An 18371-nucleotide genomic window follows, 5' to 3' on the forward strand; every position below is an offset into this window, starting at 1 on the left:
AAGGCGACCATGCGACCGCCACCAAGAATGGAGAAGTGGGTTATAGGAATGCAAGATGTCGACTTTGCGCTAATCTATGAACCTGGAAAGGACGATGCAGATCCACTCGACTTCCTATCAAGACACCCACTGCCAGAGAAAGGAAATGATGCTGTAGAGAGAGTAATCAAATACGTCGTGACAGCTGAACATGCTGTTGTTATAGATCAAATCAAGAAAGAAACCTGCAAAGATACCCAACTTCAGAAACTGTCGTCAGAATACTTACTGCAGACTGGGAATAGCACAAAAAGGCCCCAGACATCACACCGTTTCACTGTGTGCATAGTGAGCTGTATGCTGTAGATGGCCTACTCTTCAGAATGAATAAGATCATTATCCCCAGAATCCTACAGAGAAAAGTCATCAACGCTGCACACCACCTTGGACATCTGGGAATGACCAAAACAAAGCAGATGATAAGAGGGAACTATTGGTTTCCAACCATGGACAGTATGATCGAACAGATCATAGGTCAGTGTTGTGAATGCCACGTTACCACAAAGCAGCACAGTCAGGAACCAGTCAAAGTCACAGACATACCAAGGAACCTGGGGACGTGATAGCTGTAGACTTCAGTGGACCCTACCCTGATGGCCATTACAATCTAGTAGCCATAGACAAGAGAAAAAGATACCCTGAAGTTGTGAAGACTCACTTGGCAGCTTTTCAACCAACCACGGAAAAACTTAAAACAATGTTTGCCACTCATGGCACCCCAAGACAGCTAGAAAGCGACAACGGACCACCGATTAATTCAAGAGAATTTGCAGAGTTCGCGAAATCAGAGGGATTTCACCATCATCGAGTCACCATGGAACATGCACGTGTTATTGGCGAGGTAGAAAGCTTCATAAAACTGCTCTTTGTAGTTAAAGAAAGCGGAGGCGTAACCGTTGTTTCTTACACAGCTTGAACAGTCAGCGTATATAGAAGGTTCGAATCCACAGTTGTAACATAGGGCCGAAATTTAATGCCTCCATGGCAATTCACGATGTAGTCAGCGGTTTGTGGACGATGATGCAACAGGCAATCTTTTCCAGCGAAATGGAAGCTATGACAATCACGACTACCATTCCGTGGAATCAATTGTTATAAAGGGGTTCAATTCTCTTAACTAAAAATCTAAAAGAATTATGTGATGACGTGCTACTTTTTAGTGCTGAAATGCAAATGATTGTACCACGATTTTCAACTGGCTCACAAGGGGTTTATAAATTTGGTAGAACAAAGAACGACCAAGTCAACAAACAACCTAGAAACAATCAAGCAAGAACAATAGCGCGATGGTTTTGATTCATAACAAACGCTACATATTGACACCAAGAACCTTTCTGGAGAAATTTTCGCTGCTTTAAAGTCAAAACTTAGAAAATCTTATTTTACTATTATAAAAAAAATATTAATAATCGAACTATGTTGTTATTGTTTTGGCAAGTTTTTGGCAAGTTCACAAAGACAGGAACCGCTCATGCGCCAGCTTATAGACATCCACTGACTACCGCCGCTGACTACCACCCCCACAATTTTCCTTTAGTCATTACGTTTGGCAAAACCATATGTTCAATGCGGAAAGCAAGAATGTGCGTATCTACATTTAAATTGAACATTATTTAGTTAGACGTCATCTGTTCTATCAGGTGCGTGGAAGAATCTGATTGGTACTTGGAGTGACAGCGGATCATCATGGACAGGAAGTATTCCTTACAGTGACGCTCAGTGGCATTATGGCCCAGCGAGACTATGGACCACACCCTTGAACACAGATAAGTACGGTAAGATTACGATAAAATAAGATACTTAAGCACGGCACTTGCAATTTGCTCAAAACTAATCTGCTTCTGAATTATTCGGGCTTTCACAAATAATTGTAAAGTACAACGTACGTGGATCACATGCATCTAAGCTTAAAATAAATAATAAATAAATGGGAATTTGCAGTGGCACTTCCACAGGGTGGCTCTTCGTCCACTGTGCCTGTCAGTAATAATTAAATTCCTCTCAGGATCGATGACAAAAAATAAACAAATTGTTCTATTTTAAACAGTGAAATTGTCACAAGGAAATAACATGATCTTAGCGTCAACTTGAGACTGACATCCAATTCAGGCTTGAATACCCAGGGAGAACATTGTTGAAGAGAAAATCTCTCCCCCCCCCCCCCCCCCGCCCAGAGAACATACAGACGGTACCACAGAGTGACAATTTCACAAACGTCATGCGGAGGGATGAAAACCGGACTGAGAACCTCGGGGCGAGGAAGAGAACGAACAACAAACTCAACCCACATATGACACCGGGTCGGGGAATCGAACCCGGGCCACATTGGTGGGAGGCGAGCGCTCTCACAACTGCGGCGTCACTGCTTCCTGTGGACGATCTGGTGAAAATCCGTTTTCATTTGTAGATTACAACATTTATAAAATTTGAACTAGGAATAAGCTTTATTTACCAGCACTGAGCCTTAACTAATCAATTTGATTCACATATTTCTAGTAACAATTCGTTTTTTCTTTAGTAATTACAAGCCGAATACAAGTGTTAAGTAGCAAGGGCTGTGGCCACATTTTTAAGTACAAAACAGGCAGTGTGACAACACAATCGTGAGTACCATTTTCGCACCAAAGTAAATTTTATCAAAATATTAAATAATAAATTATTAAATATTTTCTTAAATGTGGTAAATAGTGACTGTGTATTCATTGGAGCTGTTAACTTTGTCGTTTTTAACCTTGAGTATATCATAGGCCACTGTATTATTAATTATATTTGATTATTAATTATATTTGCGCATTCGATCAGAATTATGATATGGGAGAGGGGGGGGGGGGGGGGGGGAGCAACTTCCCATACATTCTCTCATATGAAATCTGAGCGATGTTCTCACAAGTTGCAAAGTAATCATTGGGCTGGTAGTCAGCGGATGCATGAACAGAACTTCCCAACTATTGAACAACAACGACAGGGCGGCCATTAGCCAATCAGACTGCAAACGTTCTCAGAGCTACACAATTATACTAATTATCATTACCTAATGAGTCCCAAAGATTAGCCATATATTTCTGTAATTGTCTCTCTAACATGAGCGCGGCGAATATATACATACTGCATCTAAACAATAAAACAAAGAATCAACGAAACAACGAGTGAAACAATTAATCAATGAAAAATCAATCAGTCAGTCAATCAATCGATCTATCGATCCATCTGACTGAATCAAACGATTATTCTTTTGGTATATTTATATTGCCAAAATATCTTAAATATATTGAATCTTTTTTTCATTTCAATCGGTGCGGAAACGCATCCTTTCTTTTTTCTTAACAGCGCTGTAACAAAAGCATGGGGATATTTTTTGTGGAGCAACTCCATGTACATAACAAGCTCTGGACCAGAGAGCAGCCCAAGAATCGGCTTTGCAGTATCTTCTGGCTCCTGGTATAAACTCAAGTCAGTAGTCAGTGGTACTAACGTAAAAATCTACGTCAACGATAGGCTGGCAAAGGAAATCACTATGTCAGGCAGTGGAGCTGATGCTAAGAGCAACAATTATGTGGGCATATGGTGTCACAGCAGAATTCCTATAAAGGGCGACAGTTTCCAAGGTAATAGAAATTGAAAGATTGCACATTGTTATGGGTGAGAGAAGTTTTAAAAAAATCCATTGCGTGATTACATTTGCGGGATTAAATTCCGCAAACATCAGTTTTGCACTTAAGAGTGATGAAGACGATTTCCCTTTAGGGCTTTGGTGTGGCAAGTGAGAGTGGACGTAGTAGTTATGAAATTGCTGAAAAATCATCAAATGCAATTTTTGACCGATTTGTCTGAACAGCTAAATTACTGAAACTCGCACGCTTTTATAAACTCATAGGAACATTCGTCAAAGCAAAACAATCTTTATTTTATAGGAATGGAATGGAGGTAAGCAATATTTCTGCTTTATTTGAGCTCAAATTAGCAAGAAGTTTTACACCTTACCCAGTGTAGCTTTTATGTCCGAAGAATAACATTTAACCAGAAAATCAAAACTATGTCTGGCAAGCAAACAATATAAATCTTCCCTTTTGTTAACTGTCTAATTGTTGTTTTCTTTATAACGTTGTATTTAAGTTTCAGTTCCAACCTGTCCAGCTCTTACCCCTTGAAAGTGCTGTCAAGACAACGCCGAATATTTGCGTGACGTCACAGATGAAAACCAACTCGAAATGCTCGTTTTCATGCCCACAGGGATCCCAGCTACAAGGTCCCTCTTATAAGCAGTGTGGGGCAAATGGTCAGTGGACGGACAGTGCCAAGGCAGTTACATGTAAAGGTACGTTTACTGATTATATCTTAATTAATGTTTTTCTAATAATAATAGTAATGTGTCACTGTTATGCAGGCTGCTTTGCCATACTTCCAAAACTATTATTTACTTTTAATTCAATTTCAGTTGTAAAGTGTCCAGTTATTAAAGTGCCATGGTAATTATTGACTCATACCTCACTAACGCAAAACACAAACCTTAATAAGCCTTTTCCTTTTTATACCATTGGACAGAATTGACTGTTTAGGTCTCCTTCTGTAAACATATTCATATGTCGCTATTCAAAATTTTTCCCAACTCAAAAAATTAACTCAAAAACAAGACCTATATTAAAATACTAATTGTCCTTCATTCTGCAATGAGTTATTTACAGACAAGCTATTTTTCGTTCTGCTGAAACAGTGTACGATTTATTTTTGTGTCTCTTTAATTTAGCTCCGGGTGTTGATGTCCAGTGCAACAGAGACAACATGACCATCATCATTCCCAAGTCCCTCCTCCGTGGCATTGACCGTGAGCACCTTCGCCTCCTGGACACCACATGCAAAGCTGAAGAAACAAGTGCTCACTTCACCCTTACGACACCACTCACTGGCTGTAACACAACACGCAGGCACACACCTACAGCTATCGTTTACTCCAACACAGTCTTGGAAATCCCTGTGGCTGCTGAGGATGTCGTGACACGCGTGCGTGAAATAGAAATACAGTTCAGCTGTTTCTACTCCAAATATGGTGTCGTTTCATCCGTTGGCTGGACACCAAGTAACAGGAAGCTTGTGTTCAGCGATGAAGGCAAAGGAAACTTTACACTCTCGCTGAATATGTTTCCTGACAAGAGATTCGTGAGTCCTTACACCAAGGATGATTTCCCCGTTGCTGTGGTGCTGCGCAAACTCCTGTTCTTTGAGATATCAGTGACATCAGGTGACAAGCAGCTGTCAATCATAGCAGATCGCTGTTACGCCACGCCAACTCAAGATCAGAAGAATTCCTTGAAGTACGAGTTCATTAGAAAAGGGTATGTGAAGGAATTTTTTTTTTATAATGAGTGGAACCAAAACAAGTGCAGGCCTAAGTGAAAGAATTCGGTCAGACCACAGCCTTAAAATGTACAAAGAAATGGACTGGTCGTTTACCAAAGGCATTTAGTTAGCAAATGAAGAAATCATTTCATCTAGGGCAACAGTTTCTTTTCAAATCTTACTTTTTAATTAATTCGTGAAGCTTATTTTGCTTTAAAAAAAATGCTTAACATAAAAGAAGTTCATGGTGTGGGAACGCTAATTTGAAACTTTCATTTCTCAGATGCCCGAATGACGTCACTGTGAAGTACCATTCAGCCCCCTCAGTCAGTACACAGCGGTTTAGCATGGAAGCTTTCAAATTTATTGCTGACCACCCCTTTGTGTTTGTTCACTGTCACGTGATTGTATGCAACGCGACTGACCCAGACTCCCAGTGTGCAAAGAAATGTCCATCAGGTGACCGAAGAAGACGAGCAGTGATTGATCACGTGACTGACGTGTACTCTTTGACCCAGGGCCCACTCCACCTGGCACGACAGAAGCGAGAGGAAACGCGCAGGAATGGTCTGGATCAAAGTGGTATGTGGATAGAGTTTTAAAGTCTTAAATTTTGAAATAACGAAATGATAATAATTTTAATCATGTTTGTATATTTGTTTTTCATTTTAGTCTTTAACTATTTGTATATTTAATCAGAGAAAGTTTGGAGTCTGTGATCAAATTTAGGTCTTAAAAACTACCTATTATTTTGTCACCTTTACGTATTTCTTATATGTGATGTCGATTTCCCTAGGTTTCAGTCCCACCTTCCTCATGGCTCTGTTTGTGATGTGCGTTGCTTGCGTGGTGGGAACAGCGGTGATGACCTTCAAGAAGTCACGTGACAAGCCTGCTGCTTATGCTGTGCTTGCCAGCGGCGATCAGGAGTGAGAGCAACCTCAAAGAAAACAACTGGACTTGACAAACCTTTAGGATACTCGAGCTTGAGATATGAATTTAAATTGTCAACAACAAAGTATTAGTCGCTGCAAATAACCTGATTTAAAAGGAGTAGGTATTCTATCCGCTAGATAACTTCTAACAACTGTAGTAGTTTTCACTAGTCCCTTTCAGGTTGTCACGGAACGCTGCACTTACATTTTTTGCAGAGTAGAACGTGACAGCTTTGAAAACCATCTGCAGGAAAAATTAGCATTAAGAGTTAGCGAGCTTCAACCAGATGCAGAACTAAATACTTGGAAACAACCTAGTTAAGTTAATTTTTCAAAGAAATTCTAACAACAACGATTTTTTTATTCTCTTTCTATAAGTTTCTGTGATCAGATGAGCCGAAAAGGTTTTCACATTATTTTTTTCTGCTTAATGACAATAATTGCATTTCTTAAGTTTAAGTTTATCCTTTACATGTAGATTCTGAGTGATCTTAATAACTAACCTTCCGTCTTTCGTTAGCACATTAGTTTTTGAGGTTGCTCACAATCCTTACATTTTACCGGACATGTCAAAAAATTGATTTGATTAAGGGTGCTCTGCATTTTTGATTATTTGGTAACTCAGGTTTAGGAAGAATATCATAACTAGCGTTTAATCCCCGAAGGAAAAGAAGAAAATGCTCGAGTGAGTGTTGAGGAACAATAATGCAATGTTTGGCCATAGAACCATACACGCTGCAGTGTACGTCACTTATTGAAGGTTGCCACTTTTTTCGCCTATAGTTCGTCTTCTTGGATCCTGGCTGTAATTATCGTCTAAAATCTCTCTTGACCTCTTCCTTTTGTTTTCGATGCGGGATCAGAAATTAAGAACTGAAGTTAACGAAGGAGTCTGTAATAAATATCCTGGGAATTGATGGAATTGAACGCTTACATCAAAGGAAAATGTGAGTGACACCTTGTCGTCATACTCAGGGATTGAACTAGCTAGTATTCGTTTTCTAAGAGTAAAGAGGTAAATTAAACATTTGTCGGCAATATAAATGGCGTTTAGTCAGGTTGACATATCCGGTGGCAAAGAAATAGGCTTCAGTAGAGAAGGCTGTAACATGGATAGTCAGGCATGGAATTAAGTTTTGTTTTATAGGAAAAAAGGAAAAGGGAATCAGAAGTGTAAGCTGTTAAGAAATAACAAAACATCCAAAACATCGTGCTATTTTACAATGCATGTAAAGTTTTCAGCTTCGATCATACCAAGCGTGGTAAGATAATTTTCACATGTGCGGCACACTGTAGAAAATATATCTTGCCAACAACCGAATTCCCTTTCATGAAGCAACCTTTTTTTCCCAATTCGTGATGGAAAAAAATCAGACAGAGAGAAGTCCCATGCTCACTGCTTATTTGATCATAAATTAGAATTGTAATAGTCAGGTATGGTGCTGGGAGCTTGGTGCTGTTTAAAATCAGATCAATAAAATGTTCATTTGCATTTAATGCAATGATAAATGGTTTGTGTGGTGATAACTTGCTCGTCACTCAGGCCTGCTCTGGGACCCAAAGTCGCCTTAACTTCGGGCGACTTTAGGCAATTTTAGCTTATTTTGTGCAAAATCACGGGCGGTTTTGGGCAATTTAAGGCGGTTTTTGGCGACTTTAGGTGACTATGGGCGATTTTGGGTCCCAGATTAGGCCTTGGGGGCTACTTTTGAAAGGCGACTTAAGGCGATTTTAGCTTGTTTTGTCCACGGGCGATTTTGGGCGACTTTGGGCGATTTGGGGTCCGAGAGTAGGCCTTCATTCGTAATCTTTTGACCAAGAGAGGTTGTTTACAGGCTACGTGACGCACTGGGTATCTTCAAAAATTGGACAGTTTTCTCAAGTTTATTTGTCTCTAATCCTTTCTACTTTTCTTCAGTCGCTAACATCCCTGCTTATTTACGGTTTATCGTTACTTATTTGGTTTTTTTCTTCCTAAGAAAACAATTTTTTGAGGTCTGCTTAAGGTCAAGTGCATATGCTCACACAAACAGCATGCGTTAACATATAATTTTATGGAGTTTCCCTAATGGTCGCGGGTCGCGGGTCGCGGGTTTCAAGTCGCGTGTCGCGGGTTTTAAATAAGTCGCGGGTTTTGAAAAAGTCGCGGGTTTTGAAAAAAGTCGCGTATTTTTAAAAGTTGCGAGTTTTCAATAGAATGCATTTATTTCTCAGTAGAATTCATTCAAACAAATTTAAACCGGTTGCAAAGACGCCGGTTTTAAAATGATCGCGTTTTCTTAGGAACTACGTTACGAAGTAACGTTGCGAGTTAGACAGTCAAATTGCGAACTTCGGAACAAACTTCCCAAACTTTGCCGACTGAACTTCTGAACTTCCCAAGTTTGCAAGTTGAGGAGGAACGAGACACGTTACAAAGTGGTGGCAGAAATATTTCAGCGATTCTAGCTGCTCGAGTTTCAAAATAGTTGTTTGAACAAGCACGGCGTCGGTATCAACGTTCTGACCCACAGTAAGTATAAGGATTACATATACCGTCCGTTGCATCACGTCCTGAAAAAAAAAACATGTTCAAATTGGGTATCAAACATTGCATGATTTGCAATCAAGCTTTTAAGTTTGAAAACAACGTTGCGCGCGAGCGATCATGAAGTTGAACCAAAGTATTCATGATTGAACGCGTACGGTTGATAAATATATTTTACTAGTATTCTGTGGCAAAAACTCTTTAAAATATTTTTAACTGGCGCAGATTTTAAAAACCCTTCTGTAGTTATGTTGACAGAAATGGTTTTGCTTCGCTAAACCATCGGAAGAAAACATGTATGTATTTGCTGTATATAAAAAGTTAAATTTGACCAAATTTCAGCCGACGTAAAATTTATTTATCGGCAGATCGCTCATGCGAAACGACGTCAGGCTCTTCAACTTCAACCAAATATTTTGTAACTCTAGCCACTGGAATCGCTGGAGCATTACCGCGGCTGCCATGTTTTCTTCACCTGAATTTCCGACATGACCATGACTTTCGAGCAACATGTCTTGTTCCTCCTCAACTTGCAAACTTGGGAAGTTTAGCCGGACCAAAGTTGGGGAGTTTGTTCCGAAGTTCGTAATTTGATTGTTTAACCCGCAAAGTAATTGGCTACTTTGTAACGTAGTTCCCAAGAAAACGAGTTTAAATTTGTTTGAATGAATTTTACTGAGAAATAAATGGTTTCTATCGAAAACTCGCAACTTTTAAAAACACGCGACTTTTTTCAAAACCCGCGACTTTTTCAAAACCCGCGACTTAGGGCCTGTTTACATGATTCCGGAATGACTTTCATTCCGGAACGAGTTCATTCCATCCCCATACATTTCTTTGTATCTGTTTACATGATACCGAGACGAAAGTCAAGTCATTCCGGAATGAGTTCATTCCCGTTTTCATTCCGGAATGAAAGTTTCGTTCTGGAATGACATTTCATTCTGGTATCATGTAAACACAGAACGAATTTCGTTCCGAGATGAAATCGCAACTCGAAAACCGCATACGGACTCCACAGTTTGAATTCAGAGCGAAAAAACGTAATAGCAATTACTGTTTAGCCCAAAGAAGCAGCTCTAGGGTCAAATTACTCGTTTAAATTGCAGTTACGGCAATAAATGGGCACAAAAACAAGTTTGCGTGAAGCATGCGCCATCTTGTTTTGATCTCGCGCGAAACATGCGCCACCTTGTTTTGATCTCGCGCGAAAACCGCGCACGTGAAAATGCCTTTGGTTGAACGGGTCGACTCTGTCATGTAAATGCAGAACGAACTTCATTCCGGAACGAGTTTCGTTCCGGAATGAAAGTCATTCCGGAATCATGTAAACAGGCCCTTATTTAAAACCCGCGACACGCGACTTGAAACCCGCGACCCGCGACCCGCGACCCGCGACCCGCGACCCGCGACCCGCGACCATTAGGGAAACTCATTTTATGCTATATGACCCGCGAAAGACGAACATGCACTGGCTGCTGACTGGCACGAAGAGACGACATAACTTAATTCAAATCAATTAAGTCTAACTATACATCAGTCTAATCTACACATTGCCGTATTTCCTCGAATAAGCGTCCGGGTGCTTATTTAAAAATTGCTCTTTTGGCCAAGGAGATGAACGGGGGTGATTCTTCGAGAAGATACAGTATAAGATTTCTCCACAGAGCCCAGATTATTTTTCGTGTTTCTTTAGGAAGTGTTACAATGACTCTTTGGTATGCGTGACATGACTTCTTTTTAAAATCTTACAACTATTAAATATTTGTTTTGCCGTTTAAGCAAACCTCTCAAGTGAGCCTGGAATGACAAACGACTTCGCGGTAATCATAATTTTTTATGTATTTTCTTGACAGCGATAGTCGGCCGTTCTTGTTGCTAACTATTTTTTTTTTCTTTTTCTACATTTTGAGTTTGCCGATCTTTCATCCACAGGAGCCCCTGGACGTTCAAAATAAACGTGACCTATATAGAGCCATGACTCCTTACAATGTTCCATCACGTCGTTGTCAGTCTAGTTGAATACTAACTACGTCAACAATAACAAAGCCCATGTAGCTTATGACCCCAAGTATTTGAATAATCTAGCTCCTGAAAAAACGCGTTGTCCTAAATGCACCGTGGCAGTCATCTTAGTGCAGAGGTTCTCCAATACTCTCTTATTCACTCTACACACTCAGATCTATCCGTGAGTTTTGTATAAATCTCGCTCTGAACCTAAAAGTTTCAGGAAGTTTATTTTGGAGTGTTTGTGTTGGGATGGCTTCTTTCCACAGATTGTCTATATTCCTGCTGGCATTTTCGATATTGCTGTTACGGTACACTTCTCAAAGCAAAGGTATGCTAGTTTGCTAATTGTTTCGCTGTCAGGAAAATATCTTTGATAACTCTGATCGCAGTTATATCTTCTGCATTAACGTTTTCCCTTGAAATCTACAACAAAGAAGGGAGGTGAATATTCACTTTTGGTCACTTTCATACAACACTTATAAAAAGAAAATCAATGAAATTACATTACGGTCCACTGAAATAAACTCAACGTCTAATTCGATTTTCAATTCTATCAAATATACATTTAATCGGCATTTCGTGTGTATACCATTGACACGGCCTTTTTTCGGAACGTACAAGGAAATATAAGATTCAATTGCAATTATTTTCTTTCAAATTTCACAACTTTTTTATTTCAGATTTTATTGGAATTTTTTCCTCTACAGTTGAAATCAACATACTCAGATCAATGTCATCATTGATCTGCCGATCGAACATTTCTTGATGCAAGATCGAGTTAACAATCATTATGGCTCAACGCCTCTCGCTTTTCAGGATTAAAGGGACTCAATGTTGCCACGAACGCTTGCAAAGGAAGAAATTATTTTTAAAGTTATACCAGCAAAATGAAATTTCTCCATAACTGAACAAAAACGTATTTCACTATCATATACTGAACCCGGTTGTTAATATATATTAGGCCGGTGCGAAAACAGTTGCCTGCTAGAATTCAACGCCGAATATTTTCCTTTTCAGTTAACTTCGTTATTTAAGACCAAAATCTCAGTTTAAGACGATTTCTTCGTTAACTGCTATTTGAGTGCATCATTCTCAAGCTGGTGTTCATGAAATGTAGAGTTGCTTGTAGGCGCGACCCAATTTTAAGACTAAAAGTTTATTTATTACTCCTTAAAAACTAAAATCTTAAAGTAAGACGACTTTTTCATCTTAAAACTGGTGCCGAGGTAAGGCAGGTCTTCATGAGGGGGGTAAAGAGGTTCGCGGATCGACGGATTTGGCCTTAAAAGACGCACTGATTGTGAACGTTTTCGATTTATCGAGCGGATTCGCGGATTTTGAAAATACAACGGATCGCGGATTAGCTTAGATTTTTGGCCCGGATTCTGGACTTTTCGTGTCAGGAAGTTGGGATCGTGGATACTAAACGAAGTTCGGATCACTTTGGTCGGTCTTCGTCGGTATGGCGGAATTTTTGCTGAAACAAGCAATGAAACGAAACTTCTTAAACAATTGGCATAAAAAACAACATCTACTGATCGTTGCAGTGAAACTATACCACAGAAAATTTTCAAGGAATGCGGATGTGGATTTGAACAAAAATAGTGGCGGATTTACGGATTTGGCCAAAAAATAGCACGGATCAACGGATTTGCGTATCCCTATTCACCCCTTCCTTCATCTAAGTAGTATCATCTTAACTTGAGATTTAAAATCATCTTAATAAAGATTGTCTTGACTTTCAATTAAGATGATACACATACAGGCCTTAGCTGTGTCAAATCGACGGTAAAACAAAAACGCCCAATTCCAAAATACGCGCTTTAAACAAGCGATTTGCAGAAATAACAAACAACACAGACAAACTAAACGAAAGAAAAGAAACAAACGGAAAACTAATACAGAAAGAGAAAAACTAATGGAAAAATAGGAAAAAACAAGATTTGAGCGAACACCACGGCAACTTAAACATTCGGACAACGACAACTTAAAAAACACCGCAGAAAACGCTAAGCGTAACAGCAAAATAGGAAGATAAAAAATGCACACGAAAATATAACACGTAACATAACCTTTAAAATAACCAACAAAGCTAATTACAAGAACAAACATGCACGACAAAAAACGGAAACAAAGGACTCGACAAATAGAAACGAATAATAAGGGGCTCAGGGGCTCCGTGGCTACAAGAGTGTTTACAGCTGCGTGTTTCATCTGCTTCAGTTCACCTTTTAATATTTAGACCAAATCGTCTTCCAGCTCCAATTTTCTGGCCTGCAGGATAGGGTTAGAATTAATATCGGGTTTCTTCTTTCGCTTAGTGTAAAATGCATCCTATTCTGTATTATATTGTTATTATATCAGGACTGGCTAACACGATATAGCATTGCTGGGGATACTTAAGCTTGTAGTGTGGCATTCGATTCTATAAAAAAATAGTTATGTAAGCGTTTTTATTTGTTTCGTTTTTCCTTTTTTCCTCCCATATTTTAGGAATATGCCGAAACAGTTGGGTTTACTTCCAAGGTTAATGCTACAGAATCTTAACAAAGACCCTGAACTGGAACGCAGCAAGATCTGCCTGTAGAGCAATGTGAGCTGACCTCGCAGTGATAACTTCACAAGCTGAAAATCAATTTATTTCTGCCAGGTTAACAGCATTCTGCACTCATATTGGTTTATACAGAAATCCGACAGACACTAAAAGCTGGAAATGGGTTGACGGATCACGCCCTTCTTATTTTTACTGGGTCAAGGGAGAACCCAACAACCATCTCGGAAGAGAACCTTGTGTTTGTATTTATAGAAACGGTCTTTTGCACGACACTTGGTGCAATTACCGCTTTCCTTCCGTTTGCGAAACCGTTGGTAGGTAAATGCTCAATAAATATCATTATTTTTTTCGTGCTTAAGTTTTATAGGACAGGTTCAAAGGTAACCCCCTTAATTGCCATGCAATAGTTTAATAAAATTTATCTTTGTCTTCACAAGACACCGAAACATGCATGTTGAATTTAACAGTTCATCAGTGAGTTAATTAAGTAAACCTATTAAAGCAATTCGAAGCACTTCCATTTAAATAAATGTCCGCAAATATTAATTTCAGTTTTAAAACAACCAATACATCTTCTGTTTATATTATTTATATCTGTTTATAAAGATTATTATTGAACTAAATTAGGTCCAATTTATATACTGAGTAAATATTTGAAACGGGTGTCATATATTCCTTTTGGGAGAATTAACCTTTGGAGGAACTGTTGTTGTGCTCGGCCACAAAATACATAAATTCGAGCCAACGTGAGTCAAAAATACGAAAAAATATCTGGTCAAAATATCTTTTGGTCAATTTTTTTTTCGTAAAAATGGAGAGAATTTTTAAAGGCAACGATCCACGTAAAGAAAAATGCGGTCACCAAGCTCCCATGAAAGTTAATGCAACTGCTACCAGCCATATACGTGTTCAGACAGTTTACTCAGCGTGCACACTCGATGCATGACGTGTTGATACTAGCGTAATATTGCGACATGAATTACGTGCGCAGTAATAATGCGCATAAAGAAAAACTGTTATTTTCTTTAAATTTAATATCAGCCTTAAAGTGTCCAGTCCTCACAGTTAGCCGCCTTGTCAAAACGTCTCCTAATAGCTGTGTGACGTCACAGATGACATACAACACGAAATGTGTGTTTTCATGCCCACAAAGATACCAGCTACAAGGTCCCTCTTATAAGCAGTGTGGGGCAAATGGTCAGTGGACGGACAGTGCTAAGTCAGTCTCATGCATCGGTGAGTTTTCTGATTATTTTCGCCATTAATTATTTATCCTAAACACTTTAAAATTGTATCATGCAAAACGCTATGTCTAGAAATAAAGACCTTTCGTTAGTGCTTCCTTACATCACCAAACGGTTGCGTGACGTCACAGATGAGAATCAACAGTACTTGCTCGTTCTCATGCCCGCAAGGATACTTTTATAAGCAGTGTGGGGCAAATGGTCAGTGGACGGACAATTCCAAGGTAATTTCATGCACTGGTGAGGGTTTTTTTTTGCAGATAACTCGGATCAGTTAGCATGACAACTCTACTTGATATGCTCTTGTCATAATTCATAGTTAGTTTTCTTTCAACATCGGGCTATGTAGGCCGTTTTAATTCTTCTGGAAACGGATGATGGCCTGCTATTAACACAGACAATTATCATTTAGATATTGACGAGTGTGCTGTGTCAAATGGAAGCTGCAGTCACAAGTGTGTTAATACTGCTGGAGGCTACAAATGTGAATGTCCAGACCCAGAACTGAGCTTATCATTAGATAACAGGACATGCTATGGTAAGTATTGACTTATACCTCACTAGCAAAAAACACAAACCTTATTACAGGGTGGCAAGTGTTAATAATCCTTTTCCTTTTAAAAAAATAAAACATTTGCAATGAAACCATTTTACACAATTGGCTGTTTAAGTCTCCTCCTGTAAACATATTCATATGTCTTTATTCAAAAATTTCCCTGACTCAAAAAAATACCTCAAAAAAGGACGTATATTAAAATACCAATTGTCTCTTCATTCTGCAATGAGTTATTTACAGACAAGTTTTTTTTCGTTCTGCTGAAACAGTGTACAATTTATTTTTGTGTCTCTTTTATTTAGCTCCAGGTGTTAATGTTCAGTGCAACGGAGACAATATGACCATCACATCTTCGGCTCCTGGACACCACATGCAAAGTTAAAGAAACAAGAGCTCATTTCTCCCTTATGACACCGCTGACTGGCTGTAACACAACACGCAGGCACACACCTACAGCTATCGTTTACTCCAACACAGTCTTGGAAATCCCTGTGGCTGCAGAGGATGTCGTGACACACGTACGGAAACTAGAAATTCAGTTCAGCTGTTTGTATTCCAAATATGGCGTTGTATCATCCGTTGGCTGGAAACCAAGTAACAGAAAGCTTGTGTTTAGTGATGAAGGAAAAGGAAACTTTACACTCTCTTTGAACATGTTTCCTGACAAGAGATTCGTGAGTCCTTACACGAAGGATGATTTCCCTGTTACTGTGGTGCTGCGCAAACTTCTGTTATTTGAGGTATCAGTAACATCAGGTGACAAGCAGCTGTCAATCATAGCAGATCGATGCTATGCCACGCCCACTCAGGATCAGACGAATTCATTGAAGTATGAGTTTATTAGAAAAGGGTATGTGAAGGATAATTTTTCTTTTATAGTGAGTGGAACCAAAACAAGTGCAGGTAAAAGACTTCGGTCAGACCACAGTCTTAAATGTGCAAATGTTTTTTTTTTAATACCATTAACTTTGCGTTCATCCATGATTCAGGGCATAGTTTTACTTTTAAACATTTAATCTGGCTACGTTTATCTTAAGACAAATGAATCAAGCATTGCAAATATTGCCCTAAAACGACTCCTGGTCAATAATTCTTTCCAAACTTGTCATCTTTTTTCCTATCCATTGTAATAATATTTTCTGAGCAGGCTTTCATCGAAGTAAGCAGGCAAATCTTTAAAATTTTGATAGCTCGTAAAGAAAACATTATCATATGGCGCCAAAACATTGTCAGTTTCGCGACCAGACCGCAAACGTTTCATTGTTCAAAAATAACTCGTACAGACAAAACCGTTAAGGTTTTAAAAGTAAAACTACGCGTTAATTAAATTTGTCACGCTTAATGGATGAACGCAAATGGTAGTATTGAGTTAACAAAGGAAGGAATCATTTCATCTAGGGCAACAGTTTTAGCAACATTTTTTATTAGTCTAAGATTTTAAGCACTTTTTGTAACCTTTTAATTATTTTTATATTTATTTTTTTTTAATACTGTTTTTACACGTTACTACTGTAAAGCGCTTTTGAACTTTCAGGATACTGGCGCTATATAAATATTTTATTATTATTATTATTATTAACAGTTTCTTCTCAAATCTTACTTTTTAATTAATTCGTGAAGCTTATTTTGCTTTAAAAAATTGCTTAATATAATAGCAGTTGATAGTGTGGGAACGCTAATATGAAAATTTCATCTCTCAGATGCCTGAATGACGTCACTGTAAAGTACAACTCAGTGCCTTCAGTCAGTGCACAGCGGTTTAGCCTGGAAGCCTTCAAATTCATTGCTGACCATCCATTTGTGTTCGTTAACTGTCACGTGATTGTATGCAACGCAACCAACCCAGACTCCCAATGCGCAAAGAAATGTCCTTCATGTGGCCGAAGAAGACGTGAAGTGAGTGACCACATGTCTAAAGTATACACTTTGGCCCAGGGCCCACTCCACGTGGCACGCGAGAAACGAGAGAAAAGGCACGGGAAAGTGCTGGATAAAAGTGGTATGTATACAGAGTATTGAAGTCTAAAATTATCAAATAACAAGATAAATAATAGTTTTCATTTGTGCGCGGTGTTTTTGTGCTTATACTGATATATCTTTATCTGCGCGCGTGCTATGAATTTTCCATTTTGCCTATTAATACCAATATATTCAATCAGTGAGTTTTTGAAGCCTGTGATTAAATGTGTTGTCATCTGAACTTTTTCTGGACGTTCCTAGGTTTCAGTCCCACGCTCATGATGGCTCTGTTTGTGATGTGGGTTGCTTGCGTGGTGGGAACAGGAATTGCGATCTTGAAGAAAACACGTGACAAGCCTGCAGGGTATTCCGTGCTTGTCAGCGGCGATCAGGAGTGAGAGCAAGCTCACAGAAAAAACTGAACTTGACACACTTTACAGGGTACTCGAGCTTGAGATACGCATAGTCTATGCATAACCTAACACTAATATTTGTTATTTGCTACGAATAACCATTTTAACAAGGAGTAGGTATTTCATCCACCAGACAACTTCTAACTTTTTTAAAGAAAACTTAAGAGACCTTAGCCATTTCCGCAGCAATCCCTTGTAGCTTGTCACGCAACGCTACATGCAGTAACCTTCGGTTCTGCAGAGTTGAACGTGACAGCTTTAGAGAAATTTAGTGTTCAGACTAAACGAACTCCAATCAGATGTAAACTTAGTTTAATACTTGAAAACGACCTGATTTAGTTAATTAACTTTTCAAAGAAATTCTAGCGCAACAAGGATTCTTTGTTTTTCTTGGTATACTTTTTTCTGCTTAATGGAAAAGATTGCATATCTCAACCTCAAGTTCATCCTTAACATGTAGATTCTGAGTGATCTTAATAACTAAACTAACGTCTTTCCGCTTTAGCATTACAGTTTTCGAGGTTGCTCATAATCCTTACATTATACCGGACATGTCAAAAAATTGATTTCAATAAGGGTGCACTGCGTTTTCTGTACTGATTTGAGAAGTTGTAGGAAGAATAGTATAAGTAACTTTTAATCCCCGAAAAGAACGAAGAAATGTTCGACAAAAGTATTGAGGATTCAATAATGCAATGCTTGGCCATAAGAACATTCACAATGTTTACGCCACGTATTGGAGGCTGTCAGTTTTTGTTGTTGAAATGCTTGTCTCAGAGTTATTATGGTTTGTCTTTCTG

At 38.9% G+C, this 18371-nt stretch overlaps 1 protein-coding gene and 1 pseudogene across 2 annotated transcripts; both read left to right on the forward strand.

Annotated features, from left to right (window-relative positions):
- Positions 1–3504: 3504 nt before the first annotated feature.
- Positions 3505–17570, forward strand: LOC144660608 (ZP domain-containing protein-like; annotated as a pseudogene). Its single transcript, XR_013572120.1, has 7 exons — positions 3505–3644; positions 4153–4354; positions 14441–14635; positions 15056–15181; positions 15502–16049; positions 16900–17198; positions 17420–17570. The product of XR_013572120.1 is annotated as a ZP domain-containing protein-like (transcript).
- LOC144660645 (ZP domain-containing protein-like) lies at positions 4797–5538 on the forward strand. Its single transcript, XM_078521326.1, has one exon. The coding sequence runs from the start codon at positions 4819–4821 to the stop codon at positions 5428–5430; it is 612 nt and encodes a 203-aa protein (XP_078377452.1). The 5' UTR covers positions 4797–4818; the 3' UTR covers positions 5431–5538.
- Positions 17571–18371: the final 801 nt, after the last annotated feature.

This window comes from Oculina patagonica, chromosome 7 (assembly GCF_052425735.1).
Source record: "Oculina patagonica isolate OP01 chromosome 7, crgOcupat, whole genome shotgun sequence".
Taxonomy (NCBI): domain Eukaryota; kingdom Metazoa; phylum Cnidaria; class Anthozoa; order Scleractinia; family Oculinidae; genus Oculina; species Oculina patagonica.

Bases quoted from the DNA above. Each gene is read 5' to 3' on its own strand.
- LOC144660645 (XM_078521326.1), top strand. From the start codon at position 4,819: ATGACCATCATCATTCCCAAGTCCCTCCTCCGTGGCATTGACCGTGAG.